This window comes from Plectropomus leopardus, chromosome 7 (genome assembly GCF_008729295.1).
Source record: "Plectropomus leopardus isolate mb chromosome 7, YSFRI_Pleo_2.0, whole genome shotgun sequence".
In the NCBI taxonomy this organism is placed as follows: Eukaryota; Metazoa; Chordata; class Actinopteri; order Perciformes; family Serranidae; genus Plectropomus; species Plectropomus leopardus.
In genome coordinates this window covers 33,137,531-33,155,212 of record NC_056469.1, presented here as the reverse complement: position 1 = coordinate 33,155,212, position 17,682 = coordinate 33,137,531, and the positions used below count along the sequence as shown (strand labels likewise).

The window sequence follows — 17,682 nt, the reverse complement described above, 5'->3', positions numbered from 1 at the left end:
ATCAGTACAGTTTTTTGTAATAGTGTTGAAGTCAGGATGTCTACAGATGTAAGACTCTTGAATTTAATACTTTTTGAAACTTTCTCAAGATTATTTTTATCCTCACGAGCATAAATTAAAATGAAATTTAAAGATTTGTAACACCACAAATGTCTGAAATGACTTTCATGCAAAAAGAGTTTGACTCATTTTGACAAAAAGAAATTAAAAGATTGATATAAAGATTAAGTGCTTTTGGCAATTGATATCTCACAAATTCTAAACATTTTTGACTTTTTAATGACTTGTATGGCCTCATGTTTAAAAAATCAAATTTAAGATTCAGATACCAAATTTGACTCCAAATCTGAATCTGAAGACCTTTTAAGGATCTGCAAACACCCTTAAAGTTGTGAAATATAAAATATTTCCAGGTTGAGGCTTCTAAAATATGAGGATTTGCCGCTTTTTCCGTGTTCCATTATATAATTTTTTTTTTTTTGCCTCTTATTTTGGAGAAAATGGGACATTGTAGGATTCACCTTGGGCTTTTGAAACTTTCAACTGTTTGGCATTTCATAAGCTAAATGACTGATTAATCGCTGAATTTTAATGTAGATAATTGTTAGTTGCCACCTTATCTGTAACATAACTCAACAGCAAGAAGAGGTAGTGTGTGCTAATAATTAGGAGAGTCGTGACAATTATAGATCAAACAAAGTGACATTATTTATAACCGACTGAAGCACAGAGAAGCTACATAACTGCTGACCAAAGTGTTTATTAATGCCGTGTTTGATCAACTTGACCTTCAGCGACTCCAAGAATCTCACACCACGCTTTTAGGTTTTCAAAGACGAGCTCAGCCCTGCCGCCGCAGCTTCACCTACACAAACCACCACAATCACAACCAACAGCCAATCAGAAGTCAGCCTGAACAGACGGGTGGCAGCAACGGAAAGGGAAGCTGGTGGGCGTTTAGGTGGGAGAAGTTTTCAAATGGAGGCTTCAAAGACCACGATTAGACTAAGGGGAGATTTACGTGTGTGTGTGTGTGCATGTGTGTGTTTTATTGTGCATTTGTGTGTGTGTGTGTGTGTGTGTGTGTGTGTGTGTGCAGGAACAAAGAAGGAAGACACGATATATGTCTTCTTTGTGTCTTTGAATGAATGTGTGTGCAGGGAGACAACATGTGTGCATCAGAGTGTTAATGCGTGAATGTGTGTCACTTCCCAGCAGCTGCTTGTGGTCGTTTTCCTTTTAAATGTATGTGCGTGTGTGTGTGTGTGTGTGTGTGTGTGTGTGTGTGTGTGTGTGTGCGTCCATGTGTGCCCTCCTCACCTTTGAGCATGCTGATTCACAGCTGCTTATAGAAACGTGTGTGTGTGTGTCTGTGTGTGTGTGTGTGCGTGCATGCGTGCGTGCGTGCGTTGGCCCTCCTCACCTTTGAGCATGCTCATTCACAGCTGCTTATGGAAACGTGTGTGTGTGTGTGTGTGTGTGTCTGTGTCTGTGTGTGTCTGTGTGTATGTGTCTCACCGTTCTGCAGGCCCATCCACAGCTGTTTGTGGTCTTTCTTCTGCATGTCGTTGACGACTTGGCTCTTGTGCTTGAGGGCGTCGGCCTCCTTGATGCTGGACATGAAGTGAGCCTCGATCACAGAGTTGGACGGGCAGTGGAGCAGGTCACGCTCCGGAAAATTCTGTCGCATGCACAAGAACGACATTTTATTTAAAGCTGCGTTCTCGTATTTTTGGTCTCTAAGCTGTTTTGGTCTGCAGCAGCTCCTGAGGGGAATATTTGGCTCTATAGCTGCTTGATGTTCCACTTTCTTCATCTGCTAAAATTGTTTGAGCTGCAAACTTGAGCGCCAAAACAAAACAGTGATTTTGCCAGAAAATTAATGAATGAATGAACAAAAAAAAAAAAAAATTATAAAAACATAAATAAAACAAAAGTACAGTGTCCAAAAAGGAGTAGGTAGAGGTAAAACATATTCATCCCCACCCCTATCTCATTTTCTTCTTTTAACACATATATTATGTTAACAAATTCCCGAATTTATCTTCAACTAGTGTATACAGAACCATCCCTAGTTTACCTACCACCAAATAAATAAATAAATAACTATTACAGGTTTACTGACAATCCAAATTACAAAATATAAACACCCCTAACACAACCTTTCCTCATCCATATACCTGCCAAAAATATATATATATATTTTTTAAATTGATTTATGTTCATGCTTTCTTTCAAACCTGACCCATTTCACAAGTCCACCCCACACACTGAGATATACTTTTTAGTTGTACAAAATAACGTCCCTCCATGTCACAAAATATTTTTTTTGAATGTTGCCCAGAAATGAATTTTTTCTTGCTCTAAAAATGATTATTGCAGTTTTAAATTTAACCATTTCTATGAATTTCACCACATGTGAAAAAAATAGCGTGTTAGTGTGCTCCCTATGTCCCACATTATGTACTATCCTGATTTATCTCTTTTAAAGTATGTATATTGGTTGTAAGTTGCTTTTGTAAATGTTACCCAAACTTCTGCACAGTAATTCAGATATAGTGAGGAATACAGAATGTGCAGTGATTTGTGGTTAGGTATGTGTCTTGTATTTTTTTAATTGCTTTGCATTCTGCTTCGCACTTATGCACTGCTGCACCTCTTTAAATGTTGTATTTTTCTTCATTAATGCATTTTATATACTCTATTTTTAGCCCTATTTTTTATTAATTATGTCAGTGGGTTTCATTTTATTTATTTATTTTTTTCATCTTACGTAATGCATTCTGTTCATTCAATTTGTACCCCTTTTTTATCTTACTTGTACTAGTATTTTTAAGTGGGTTTTATTTACGTGAGATGCAATCTTTCTTTCTATTCTGATCCCATTTTTTTTCTTACATGCGGCTTATATTATGTCTTTATGTCCTCTGTCCTTTCATGTGAAGCACTTGGTGCTTCTAATTTTGTTTTTCCTTGTAAAGCACGTTGGGCTACATTTCTTATATGACAAGTGCTATACAAATAAAGTTTATTATTATTATCATTACTAATACTATTATTATTCCCAGAATGGCAACGCTCGTTGCCATCTTTGTTCTTTCATAGTTGATCTGAGGTTTACAGCAGATTTTGTGGTCTAAAATCACACTCAGACATTTGTTTTCATATTCTCTGTTTACATTGACATTATCAATAACCATCTGTACTTGTATGTCTTAAAATCAAAACTACTGGTGAGTAAAAGACGCTAGCATCCTATGCAGAGTTGCTGTTGGAGATAATTCTGCATGTATTGTTTTTATACAAATAGTCACTAGTGGAGCACATTTCTTTTTTAAAAGTTTACAGTACAGTTGAACACAGAAGGCACAGGATCTAGGGATGAGTATACACAGAGATACAGTGTTGTGGATGCTGTTCATGAACACACACTGTGGGTGACTCTTACCTTAAAGTGCACAGTGATGCTCCAGGGTAAGACGGTGTTGGACGCATGGAAGTCAAACAGAACTCCGATTGGATAATGCCTGGAAATAATGTCACATGTGAAAATCATGTCTCAACATCAAAGGAGAAAATGAGTTTACTTCCCATGACCAAAAAACTAATTTTTCTCTGGAAAATGTTTAAATTGACCAGCAGTGTCATCGCTCTAATGACAACACATGACCTCCAAATTGGAAATTTCACTCCAAAACACTGTTTCCATTATGGAAAATAAGTTACTTCAAATGTATTAATCTGTGTTTTAACAGACTTACAAACTTTTATTAGCAAATGTGTCAAAATGAGTGCAAAGGTTAATCATTTGAAACATGGATGGACATTTTCACTTCACTTTTCTTGTGCCTTTTACAACCTTCGAACTCTGAGCATTCGTTTGATTTCTTTTCAAAACAAGTGGAAAAAGGCATTGAGCAACTTAGCAAGAAATGTCCTGCACACTGCAAGAACTAAGTAGAAAATATTCTAAAGTAGATTTAGAAAATATTTTTTACAAAAAGCTAGAGAAAAAGTTCAAGACAATTATTTTACAGAATAATTATATTTTACCATTCCTGTTTGGTTGTTTGTTTGTTTTCTGAGACATTTTTTTTAAAATTTTCAGATCATTTTCTTAAACTTTTATTTTATTTCATTTTATTAATATTATTATTATTATTAGTAGTAGTGGTAGTATTTTATTTATTTTTTAACTAATTTCTTGCTAGTTTGTGGGCCATTTCTTATTAAGTTAGATAATTCCTTCCTCCCATGTTTTTGAAAGAAATCAGGCCCATTTGTGCAGGTTTCACAGGGTTAACTGTGATCCATTATAAGCATCACAAGCAGCCTTGGTGTCAGTTTTTGTTGCCCTCTGATGTTGTTGGGTCCAGTTCTCTCTGGAGACAGTGTTTAAACTTGAGGAGACAGTTTACATTTCACGCCGACATCTTTATTTGTCACTTCCTGTGTTTCAGTAAACGAGGTTAAGATGCTTTTCTTTATCACAGCCGCAGATCAGATGAGTGAATTTAATCACACACACTAACCATGTTAGTCATTTCATCTCAGTTCTTCTGAAACCACCTAGCCAAATCAGTAATTTAAAAAAATATCAAACCAATGATACTCTCCCATTACAGGTTACCAGACCCTAAAGTAGTGTCTTAATTTTTTTATATTTGTCTAAATGCACAAATATAATACATGTACAGAAAGGCAGCAGAACTTCACATGGGAGTCTGAATCCTGTAATTAATTTGATATTTTACATGATAACTAATATTTAAATGGATATCTACGCTAATATCCTTTAATTACTTTAAATGTATTTTACAGGAAATTTGCTGCTACTAGAAAACAAGTTCTTTATTATCTCTGCAGCAGCACTGACACCTTGTGGCTGAAGTTTAAGCCTGCAGTTTGTGCTGCTGAGCTCAGCAGACAGTGCTGGTGGCTTAGACCAGCTGAGGCGTCTTTATTGGCTGTAAATGAACGTACTCGGCGCTGAAGGCGGCGTGAGCACACTGCGATTGGACTGTGGATGTTTACTTGAGGCAGAGCAACAAAGTACACAAACAAGGAGGGGAGTAAAAGTCCTGTAAACTTGATTTTCCAACAGTTTGAGGAATAAGAAATGGCCTTTGTTTCAAATTGATACACAGCCCAAATCCATGAATATGGATATGTGTGTTTGTGTATGTTTGCATGACTGTAAGCCTGTGTGTGTGTGTAAAATGTAAGTGTATGTATATATGCTAATTAGTTAGTTAGTTAGTTAATCTATTCACATTCATCATTTTATCTTTTCTGTTTGTTTATTTATTTTACATGTTTGAAATGAATATCTATCTATCTATTGAAGGAAAATATCTACTGCAGCAGTAATGGAAAAACATATTTTCAAGATAAGAAGAGAATGAGGAATGTGACATTGGGTATTCAAAGACAATGGAAATACTTTTTCAAGTTATGAAAAGAAGGCCTTCTAGTCTGTAATCATTTTTTTAATAAAGAAAAGGAAATTTTAATTTAAGAGGTTTGTTTATTTTTAAACATGTGAAATGAGAACCAATTAAAGAAACAATATAAGGAGTCAAATTATGGAATGGCCTCGGTGCTGAGATGAAATTGTGTTGCATCTGGTTGAGTTTTTAAAAAGCCTCCAAATGTAAAATGATTACAGATTATCATGTAAAATAATTATAGTGCAAAATAATCGAGGACTCATTATAGTGCAAAATAATCAAGGATTATAATTTGTGTTTTTTAAAAAATATTTATTTAATTTTCTTTCTTTGGTGTTTCTTCTATCCTGTGTTATTCTTTGGTTGATATAGGACAAAAAATAGTTTGAAATAATCTTTGTTTCTTAAAACGTGCGTAACTGAAATAAAATTATCCATTGAGTCATTCAGAATATGTTTAATTTAAAATAATAATTTTCTCTTTTTTGTGGTCTCTATGCAAATAATTTTTGCATAGAGACCACAAAAGATAAAAAAAAATTAGGGATGCAAAGTAGCAGATTTAAAGTTCACCATCCTCATTTTTCTCCTGAGAAAACAAACAGCTCATCCAGCAAACGTCCTCTCACCATTTCAGTGGCGTCCCTTCATACTCGAACCACATCTCCTCCACGTCCTCGGCCCTCATCACTTTGTGGAAGTGTTTCTTCACCTTGTCTGTGACCAGAGTCAGGTAGCTAACCCTGGGCAACAGCAGCTGAGAGAGAGGGAGACACATTATTAATTATGACATAAACAGAGATCACTGTGGAGGAGAGTGTGCAGTGAAGTGGCTGTGCTAAGAAAAACGATGGGGCTTTATTCAACTTTTTCCGAGTTGTCTTACATTTTTTCAGTTTTCACTGTGCAGCTTCTGAAATGTAATTTACACTTCTGAGGTTCCCATTAAGGGTGCTGAAATCAATCTTTTCTAAGATGCATCGTGATGTGGATGATTCTGCATCGATAAAGTGGCAGCATATAATCGATTATAGCCACATAACGCTGCTTGTTGGTTTTCCTGCCGCGACAATAAAGTTCGAAAGTTCCTGGTAGCAACCATTAATTTCAGAATCGAATCAAAATCGGGTTTTACTGCTAAGTACATTTACAAAGGCAAGGAATTTGACTTTGTTTTTGTGCAAAACAATTAAAATGAATGAAGAATAAAAACAGTAAATTCAAATAGAATAAGACACAATTAAAATATAGAAGCAATACAAAATGTATGTACAAAAGGTGCAAGGGAAGGAATGTACAGTTGTGCAGAATTTGAGGTTGTAGTTCAAATATCTTCAGTCTAAATAAATTAACCTACAGTGTGAAGTGTAAACAATGTTTAAAGTTTAATGTTTAAACATTTATGTTAACATTAAAATATTGTCTTTTATGAAGAAGTACACTGCGCTATATAAACTACTTAAAAGGTTGATGTCACTTTAGTATTTACTGTTGTAAATACTCCTCTTGTCTGCTGTGTGCTCTGAGACGATTTTCTGTAACGACTGACAATAAAGTTTTCCGAATCTGAATCTGGGCACTGATAGAGGCTTTTAAGAAAAGTCAACAAGCTCTTCATTCTACAGGTTGTTCAAGCAGGCCATGCATTCAGTGAGTTTAGTTATAGATGTATTGTAGCTGTAGAAAACCCCCTCCTCCTCTGCCTCACTCTGCTCCCTGGATGGGTGGAGTTTTGGCACTCAGCTCACCTGTGTCTGATGCTCAGAGAACAAAGAGCTGTCTGGCTGCATGGATGTTTCATCTCTCCTAAAGTTTGATGTGTGTAAGTGAACCGTATGTTTCCTTTTGTTCAAATGCATTTGTAGCATCTAAAGTAGTTTGATTTATTTGCTGTACTGATTAGTTTAATGGAAAATTTCATCTTTGTGCTTAAGTTTACACTGTGAGTATGTTGATTTTGTTGTAAACCTAAATTGCTTTTTGTTTTCATTGTTCATTTGTTTAAATCAGGAATTATGTCTAAATTAACTCTCTAGAACCTGGATAATCATCAGTTTTATTATGCTGCATTCAGATGCCTTTCACAAGCATTTAAACCTCTGGAACCTGGGAACATCTGATTGATTTTGTTTGAACATGGGACAAAGGCAATGAGCAATGTTGCAAGAAATGTCCAGCAAACTGCAAAAATGTGTTGAAGGGGACAAGAAAATCACTTCAAAATTAGCTGTGGAGATATTATTTTAAAAAAACTGGGAAAAATGTTTACCATATAATTTCTGTGCTTGTATATTTAAAGTAATTAAGTATTTAATTGTATCTTAAGGTCACTCTTTTATTAAATTAATCTACTTTTGCTTATTTTCACATTATTTCCTAGTAACTTTTTACTATTTTCTTGCTAATGTTTGAGCCATTTCTTGTTAGTTGCTTGTTGCCTTCTTCCCATGTTTCTGAAAGACATCAGGCCATCTGCTCATATTTCAAAGGGTGAATATTATTTGTTGTTACTTTTATTCTGTTACCATATAACAGTCAAACTACCCTAAAATAAAAAATTGGATTGTATCCCCTGATTTTGCTCATTTGTCCTGACATACTCTCGAGTTGAATAGTCTACAATCAGAGTATCCTATGGTGAAAATCAGTCTTCATTCACTAAATATTCTTCAGGAAATAATATAAAACAATGTGTTGAGATGAAAAGCAGCACTCTGAATACTGTAAAACTTATATAAAAGTTTAGTCCTGAGTAAATGCCCAGTACCTTTTACTAACCCATTTTTTTAAAAATTAAAGCCTGTCTCAATCAGAGGCCAGGTCTAATTGTCATGAAGGTCATTTTTATAGAAATGTTTTAGATGAGTAAAACCAGGTTGTTGCCTACTTGATGGAGTTAACATTAGTTAGCTGCTTACATTTACGTTTGTGTGTGTGTGTGTTTAAATGTTTGTGTTTAAATGCATTTACAAACAAAAATTGACTTTCTATCGACATTTACAATTTGGAATATCACAAACTCCAACATAAAACTTAGTTTAAAGCATTTTGTCAATATTTGTCGATAGACAAATGTCTATCGAAACTGAAATGTTGATCATATACAACAAGAAGTTCCCAGCAATTTATTTATTTTTTAATAGTCAAGTGAAAATTTGAATTAAAAAAAAACTCCCTGTGGTTTTACAGAGTAACAGTTCATCCTATGCTGACACTTTTTAATTAATTTTCTCAAAAATTATTAAAACGCTGATACAGATATACGGCAAAATGGCAAATATCAGCTCTAATTATTGTCAAGATCGATAATCTGTCGAGCCCTACTGAGAATGCATTATATGTACTCTACTCTGATTTGATTTTATTTTAACAAGCAGGTTTTATTATGTAGTTATGTCTTTTCATGTGAAGCATTTGGAGCATGTTATTTCTTTATTGCAAAGCATGTTGGACTGCATTTCTTGTATGAAAGGCGCTATACAAATAAAATTTTATTATTATGATTATTATTATTACTTAGTCCACCACTGAAAACAATAAAACATTAATTCATTCGTTCATGAAGTCATGTCTCTTTATTCATTACACAGCAATGTCAGACACAAAGGTGTGGGAGACATGCAGGTGAGTGTGTTGGCAGTGTAGGCAGGTTATAGTGAAGTCTGTCCTCTGGTTTTGTGGACATGTGGAGACAACAACTAGTGTATAACTTACATAGTAGGGCTCGGCCTCTCTCTCAGTCACCTCATCCGGGTTGAGGGTGAAGCAGGTGGGGATCCGGCCGAACCAAACGTCTCTCAGCACGTCCTTGTCATCTGCCATGTTGATGCTGCTTCTCCCACATAAAGAATAAAGTCCCCAAACACACAAGTCCGGAGGCTGATCGCTTTCTGTCGACAACAACACGGCAGAACAGACTTTAGTAACAGCTTTAATAAAACTTTTAACGACACAAAACATCCCCAAAACCATCATGACGCGTACATTAGCTAGCACCACATTGACTCATTGCGCTTTACTAAGCCGTGTGTGTCTTTGTTGATCCGTTATGGGTGTTATTACTAAGTTCTAGTCCGAGAATCGCTTACAAACTAACTCCAAACCTACAAACTACGCAGATGTAAAGCAGAAACTGGCGTTAGCTTCAAGGCTAGGTAAGCTAACTTAGCTCGTGAAAACAAAGCAGAGATTTGTTTATGAGGAATAAATGTAGTCGCTTTTCGGGTGTGGTTATCACTGTCCACAAGCTGAGACGTCTCGTGTGCGAGGAAGAGGCGGTGATATGCGAGAAAACCTTACTTTTGGTCGATGTTTGGCAGTCGGTTTGGATGGAAGAAGGGCCGTGACTATCGATGTTGTCATTCCGCTGCTGTCACCGGAAAAATGCTGAAAAAACTGCTCACCGCGAAACAGCGACCCCGGCGGTCACATCTGGGTACTGCAACAACATGTAATATTAATATAGTAATAACAGTAATAATAATTTTTTTGTTATTATTAGTAGTAGAATTACTATTATTATTACCTGTTATTAAGAGCGTTTTTAAGCGCTGTTGAGGGATTTACGTCTTTTATTTTGGCTCGCGAAAGGGGTGTGTATCTGTAAATGATGGAATTGTACTTGTATTTGCTTTACTGCCTATTTAAAAATTATGGCTTTTTTTCACTTTGTATTTTTGTTGTTTTTTTGTGTTTTTTTTAATTTTTTAAGAACCCTCTGAAATGTCTTTAGAGTTCATACTTTATTTTTCTTTTCTTTTATTTATTTTTGTTTTGTACGATTTAAATTTTGGTTATTACTAGCCACTTAAAAGCAAAACGAAAGACCAATGAATGTACTTTTTTTCAAAATTGTAATTAATACTTTTTAAAAAATGTAAACGTATTGCTAACGCGTCATCAGTACGCGACGCTGCTTGTGAACCGAGGCTGTTTGGTTTTTGTTGTGTCCAGCAGCAGTAGCTCCAAAAAATGGATCAAATAATAGCGACGGATAACCTGGAAATGCGTCTTCAGGCGCTAGAGAGTCGTCTATACGGCGAGAGAAGAAACAAAAGTGGAAAACCCGTCAAGGTTTGTCCTCGATGATGTTTTTTCTGATGTTTTTGGGTGCTGTTAGCAGTTAGCCGGTCAGAGCTAACGTTAGCTCTGTCACTGGGTAGACGCCCTTTTTACTTTAAGCACATCAGCTGAACAACAACACGTTACATCATAAAATATATCAGACAACAGTAACTGTAGTGTATTTATTCACCAGCGAAACATCTGTTAGGTTTGCTATTTACTCGGTTAGCTGTTAAGCTTTAAGGTGGCTAATTAAAAAAATAGAAGATTGGTTGACGTTAGCTAGTTAGCTAGCTGTCAGTAATCAGACCATAATGGTGTCTTTTAGTCTATTAACCCATTATAACCTGCAGAATTATGGAAAAAAGAAAATGAGCAATTTATCAAGAAATGACCCCAAAATTAACAAGAATTCTGTAAAAAAAAAAAAAAAAAAAAAAAATCCATGAAAATGTCCATGAAAATCTGCCTAAAACTATAATAATTCTGGAAACTGATCTTAAATATAATATAATAAGAAGTATCATTTTTTTAAAAAAAGAAAAATACCTGGAAAAAAACTTAAAATTATAATTACTCTGGAAATTAATATCGAGTTATGATAATTATGAATGAAGTTCTCTAGATATTTTTATCTCCAAGCTTTTTAAAAAACATTTTCCTAAATTTGCTAATTTCTTGTAATTTGTGGGGTATTTCTTGTTGAGCTGCTCATTGCCCATTTTTTTCATGTTTTTGAAAACTACTCAGATTTTAAAAAAGAAAAATAAATCTAGTCATCATCAATCATTTTTTATAATAATATGGATTTTTGCATTTTCTGGGACATTTCTGGTCAAGTTACTAACGCAAGTTTAAGTCTCTGAGTAATGAGCTTGATACTGCAAAGTATCTGGTTTCCAGCAGTTCATGAAAACAGGAAGTTTTGGTGTATGCTTCAGTAATAGTCAGCAATAATCTTGTGTGCACATATTTTATTGCTGATTTTCTAAAAACATGATACAGTCCTTTCGAAGCTGCTGAATGGGGCTCCTCTTCAGAGTGTCACATGATGTGATGAAGACTTTTAACTCACAAAGAGGCATTGAAGTGGATTTATTTCCTGGAGCATGTTCTGGAGGGGTTGTCCTGCTTAAGAAGTGTATTTGTGTTTTTGAAAGTTGACTAGAGTTAGGGTTGGGTGATATGGAATAAAGTCTTATCAGGATATTTTTTTCATATCAGTCAATATTGATATACATCACGATATACACCAAATCACTATTTCTCTCAAGCTTAAAGGTTCCCCAGCACTACTCCTTAAACCATTTTGACCTCATACTTATCCCACATGTCCACGTTGGAGCGAGCTGTCAGACATGTCCGCTTTGGAGCTCATTGCCCTTTTTTCCATGTTTTTGAAAACTACTCAAATTTTTTTAAAAGTGCAGTGCATTCTGGTATTTGAAGGTATTCTACCTTTTGAGTTTTTCTACATTTTTTTCTCGTCTCTTAGCACTAATTTCGAAAGTATTTATGTCTTTTTCACTGCATACATATTCTAATTTATTAATAGGCCATCTCTGCAGCAGCGAATTACAGTGTCCTTTGTCCTGCAGTGCGCTGAGTCTTTGGCCAGGATCCAGGCAGGTCTGACCAACACGGCCAACAAGAGAGAACGAGTGAAGATCCTGCACAAGAAGAGTGAGTCACACGCTGTCATATCTGCCCTGACAGCCTGGATCACAGGCTTGTTGAGACTTTATTTCTTTATGTTATTATTTATATATTACCAACTTGTGCTGTCAAAAATGTCAGTAGATTGATACCTGTCTATTCTGAATATTTGAAACAGTTTTAGTAATAATTTTCAGAAGGATCAATGGAACATTAGAAGTTGTGCTTTCTCGCTCTCTCTTATTATTAATCTTTTCCCACAACCAAGAAAGGAAAAGTTGTTGTTGTCATGTTACAGCATATTATATTTATCTTTTGATAAAAAAAAAATACATTTTTTCCCCCCAATGTCAATGTCCCTGTGGCATTAAAAAATAGTTTAGAACATCAGTTTATTTCTAAGCATTGTATCAAACTTAGAAACTCTAGTATCGTAACAACATTATTGCCAACCGATACTACTTCCCACTGATAGTTATTTGTGCGTCAGATTGTAAGCTAAGATAAGAGAAGGTAATCCTTAATAAGTAGCACAGTGGAGAAATTTGCATCACTGCAATGCAATAAGTAAACAGCAAAAAAAACAAAATAGAACTGATAAATAGTGCAGTATTTATAGAGGATGAAGACAATCTTATATTTTTTTTTTTTTACCCTTTAATTTTCTTTATTTGATAATGAGTGTAAAAATAGAAAGGACGCAGAGGGAGAGGCAAAGAACTAATGTCACTCACAAGATCAGTGAACATTAAAAATGTTAAAATCTTGACAGAAGATGCTAAAAGTGCTGCAAAGTGCATGTTTTTCACAACAGCGCTTGCAGGAGTTTGTCTGCAGCCAAATTATAGACTGTGTTTCTTGTGTTGGTGTTGTGGTGCAGTCGAGGACCTGCTGAAGTACCTGGACCCCCAGTTCACCGACCACATCACTGTACCTGACACCATGAAGCTGGAGTTCATCCTTGCCGGTGAGAGCCAGAGAAAAATAACATCTATTAACAACTGCAGTCACTTTTATCTCAGAGTTTCTTTTATTTAGTATTTATTGTATATGAAGTCCAGGGTGCCCACCGTCATGAAATAACTGGAAAAGTTATGACATTTGGAATGCTGTTTTCCAGGCCTGGAAATGCGTTTTGAATATACATTGTTTCGGTTATCGTTTTAATTATGTCGATAAAATTCTCAAAACATGTCGACATCAGACAAAACTATGTTGTTTTGAACATCTAGTTCTGTGCTGCGTGACCACGGATTGGATCGGCATTTTTTATTCCCCAAAAAAGAGCACAGCCTTGACATTTTGTGAAGTGCCTGTTTAATAATGATAATAATAATAATAATCTATATTTGTACAGGACCTTTCATACATAAAATGCATCTCAAAGTGCTTTACATGCAAGAGTGCTAAAAATTAAATCCTAACATATATATAGAAATGTATATATTTATAAATATAAATAGAAATACAATTATTATACAGCACATGGATACCATCGCTCTTGAACTAAGTTACAAAAAAAAAAGAGGTGGAAAACATCAGAAAAATAAAAATAAAATATAGATTGATAATATAATAATTAATAATATTAATATTAAACAGCAAAAGTCAAAACCTGCATGTCTGGTCTGTTTGCTAGTCGGCAGCAGGAATTTATCATTTGCAAGTAAAAATAGAAACGCTAGCAGTTTGCTTATCTCCAAATGTGTGTGAAGGGCATGTTTATAAGCCCTCAACATACTTAAATAAAGTCATTGAAATGGAGTCAGTGTTATAGTAAAGTTATGGAAAAGTTTTGAAAATTCGTATATAAAAATGTGTGGGAACCCTGGAGGCTGAAGTATTTATAATCCTAATGTTAAGGGCCATACATTTAAAGCTCAATATTGTTTTTAGTTATCACAGAAATAATAAAGATTTACTTTGTTGAAGACTAAAAGAGAAATTCACACGTGATTCATGCTCACTGTGATGCTGCTGTGTGTTTGTCTACACAGAGGAGGACTTCCTGCTCTCCCAGGCTGCTTTGCTGGAGCAGGTTAGCACCCTGCAGCCGCTGCTGGACAGCACCTACATCAGAGGTGAGTGTCAGCTGGCAGGACAGAAAGCAAAGCAAAAAGAGGAAGAAACATCTGCTCTGGGATTGTTTCTCTTACAGCAAAGTGGGAAGAAGCTCAAGTTTACTGCTGTTTTCCTGTTTAATAGTGTTTCAGAATCAGAAATACTTTATTGATCCCTATTGATTGTGGTTTGTTAGCAATAAGTACCTACACAAGTATATAAAAACATAACATATGAAATAGATATACAGTAAAAGTAAACAATTATCATAGTATATACATATGTAAGTATTTAAAATAAAGTTTGTATAACATGCTGAATATGTAAGTGTGTAAAAACATAAATGTAAAAAAATTACAGTGATAAACGATTAGTACTAATCTGTTTATGTTTAAATTATAGTATGGATAATGTGCTGAGAGTGTGTAAATATAAAACTGTGCCTCGTGCTACAATGCAATGTATCATATAGTATGTAGTTAAAAATAAAACATATAAATATGTGTGCAAAGCTCCAACAATGAAGAAAAAGATACACATAAGCAAGAATAGCAGTAATAGTACATACAAAATATACAGTGTGTAACATTAAATATGGCCTACATTCAAGAGTTGGAAGAATATTGCACATCTGAGTAATTGCGCTGAGGATTGCTACAGTCAAAATAGAAATATTGCACTAAATACTGCGATGAAGACAGTGATATAAAGAATTATTGCACCTTAAAACCTTATTGCACACTTTAAGTAATGATAAATAAATTACTGAATGTGATTGTAGCTGAGTGTGAAGTCCAAGTGCCAGTCCATCAAGTGTCAGACGCTCCGATGTAAAGATAGATGTAGATGAAATTTGTTGGACATATTGGCTTGTTGTTGTTTTTTTTTTTTGTTTACTTAAAAACAAAAAAGCTATCATTTTAAATTAAAAGTGTGTTAAATGCACCTAACAGTCCCTAAGCATTAAACAACTCTCATTTAAAAAAAAAACAAAAACAGTATTTTTTGCCTTTACTGGTTGGATATAAAGTATTGGAAGAAAAGAAAATATTGTTTTTTCAGCTCCACGTGTCTGCACGTTTCAGTCTCTGTTCCGCTGCTGTTGCATCTGGTGATGTTTAACCACGATAACGCTGTCAGCTGTTAAACATCACGGCAGCGTTTCGAGACGTGTTTTAGAAAAACAAATACAACTTATGTGTTTATTTGAATTTCCAACCTTTTTTTTTTGAGTGATGTTGTGTTTTTGAGGTGATGTTGTGCAGCTGCTGGATAAGTGGAGGGGCCTGTGTGTGTTAGCTGTGTGTTTCTGTTGCTCACAGATGTACCAGAACACGCCACCAAGCTGCAGCGGCTGTCACAGATCCACATCAAAGAGCAGGTAACCCCCGCGCTCTGTCTTTTTCTCCACCTGCCTCACTGTGTCCGTCACTCTTCACGTTTCATCTGTTGACTCCTCCATGTTTGTGTCTTCTGCAGGACCAAACCGAGGCTCAGTCCCAGGAGGTGAAGAAGCTTTTCGAGGAATACAACAAAATGGTACACTTTTATTTCTTAAGATGTTTTTCTTTTCTTTTTTTTTATTTCAGCAAAATAAAAATTACCACAGATCAAGGTGTTTCACACAAAAACGGCTGATGTTTTGTTGTTGATGTTTTGAAAAATCTTTTCCTTGTACTCTTGTCTCTCTGGGGATAAAAGAAACAGCATAATAATTTATAAATGCTTTTATTAATTTAACTTTTCAGATTTGTCTTCTGAACTCCTGAAATTTGGGATCAGCCATGTGGCTTTTGTTTCTATGACGACATGTCGACATTAATATTATTTGTAAGCAAATATGACACTTGTTAAACAGAGAGTTAACAAAATTGTGGTACTTGAAATCCCAAAGTCCTTAGCATCTCAGTCAGTTTTTCTCGGTTAAATGGCCAAATATACGTCTTTTCTGTTTTCCTTTACTTCATGTATTCTTTTTTTTTTAAATTATCTGTTTGTATGTAAAGCACTTTTTGCTATTTTATTTTTGTATGAAAAGTGCCATACAAATAAAGTTCGATTGATTGATAACATAATTGCTTCTGGGATAAAGCTCCGCCCACTGACCCCTGACCTTTGACCTCTGATTGGCAGATGTTCCTGCTGTCCAAGCAGTTCACCCAGTGGGACGAGACCCTGAGGAAGCTGGAGGAGGCCAAGGGCATCCGTCCTGTGGAGTAGCTGCTGTCAGCGCACACACTTCTGATGAGGAAGGTGATGATGAAGAGGACCACACTGCGGTGGGAGCGTTACATCATCAGACAGGTGTTCTCATAAAGTCACAACAACAGTGAGACGAAAGGATCAAAACATTTTCAAATTGATAATTCCCTCGTTTCATGATATTGTTGGATTAAGGAAATTATCCACTCAAGCAGATTATCTCACTGAAAACACAGTTGTAAATCAAAACATCGAGGAATTTAATACAAGCTGAAGTGTCCTGTAAAACTGGTCTTTTTTTGCATAGATGGAGAGAAATATAGTGCATATTAACCTTTTCAAACCTGGGCAAATTGTCTCAAGATTTTTTTTTAAACATGGGAAGAAGGCAATTAGCAGCTTAAGAGGAAATTAGCAAGAAATAGGAAAAAGTATAAGAAAATTTCCAAAAAATTAAATAAAACAAAAAAGAAGGGAAAGTAAAAAATAAATCAGTAATAAATAAGAGAAAAGTACCTGACAAACTGATGTCAATAATTCTGGAAAATAATTTTCCAAATTAAAAAAAATAAATTAATTAAATTAAATTATATGTTTAGCGTTTGGAAAATTTTCCCAAGCTTTTTTAAAAAATAACTTTCTAAATCTGCAAATTCTTGCAGTTTGGGAGACATTTCTTGTAAAGATGGTTTTTGCCCTTTTCCCCGTGCTTTGAACGAATTCAAAAGGGTTAAAAACTTGTTAAAGTAGTCTGAATGCAGCACAAGAAAAGTGACGTTGATCCACGGTTTGAAAGACTAAATAATTCCATTTTTTTCTTTAAGGATACCTGCACATGTGTGGACCTACGAGGTCTGTGAAGGATTTAATAAATGAACAAAACATTTTTTGTTGCATGCCGTGCTGTGTCCCTATCAGCTCAGTTACACTCATTAAAGAGTTAAACTGACTGTGAGGACCAGAGAATATAAAGGAACTTGGTCTCATGTGACTCTTCATCAGTCGTGTGGAGGAACTCGCTCCCGTCGCGTGACGAGTGGCTCAGACAGCTCGGAGATGCTGCTGTTATTTACTTTCAGACAATAGAGCTTTTTATGCTTTTTAACATGTTCCAACACTGCCTCCCCCCAACTGCAAGACAGTCACAGGACTTGTTCACACACACACACTTCAAACTTTAGATTTCCCCTCTCGATGCCTCTCGCACATATAAATCAGCTTCTTTTTTGTTCCAATATTCGGGTTTAAA

At 35.3% G+C, this 17,682-nt stretch overlaps 2 protein-coding genes across 2 annotated transcripts in view; one reads left to right on the top strand and one right to left on the bottom strand.

The window, feature by feature from the left end:
- The window catches only part of atg5 (ATG5 autophagy related 5 homolog (S. cerevisiae)), a 42,095-nt gene extending 32,275 nt beyond the window's left edge, over positions 1-9,820 (bottom strand). Inside the window, exons 1-5 of the mRNA XM_042489883.1 lie at positions 9,750-9,820; positions 9,165-9,340; positions 6,080-6,207; positions 3,449-3,527; positions 1,519-1,681 (exon numbers count right to left, since the gene is read on the bottom strand). Of these exons, the coding sequence (XP_042345817.1) occupies positions 1,519-1,681; positions 3,449-3,527; positions 6,080-6,207; positions 9,165-9,272 (478 nt within the window). The 5' untranslated portion in view covers positions 9,273-9,340; positions 9,750-9,820. The remainder of the gene's footprint in view (positions 1-1,518; positions 1,682-3,448; positions 3,528-6,079; positions 6,208-9,164; positions 9,341-9,749) is intronic.
- A 543-nt stretch (positions 9,821-10,363) lies between these two features.
- On the top strand, positions 10,364-16,850 carry dctn3 (dynactin 3 (p22)). Its single transcript, XM_042489930.1, has 7 exons — positions 10,364-10,523; positions 12,113-12,197; positions 13,051-13,137; positions 14,168-14,251; positions 15,554-15,612; positions 15,711-15,770; positions 16,365-16,850. Exons 1-7 carry the CDS (start codon positions 10,422-10,424, stop codon positions 16,449-16,451), a joined length of 564 nt encoding a protein of 187 aa, XP_042345864.1. The 5' UTR covers positions 10,364-10,421; the 3' UTR covers positions 16,452-16,850.
- The last annotated feature ends 832 nt before the right edge of the window (positions 16,851-17,682 follow it).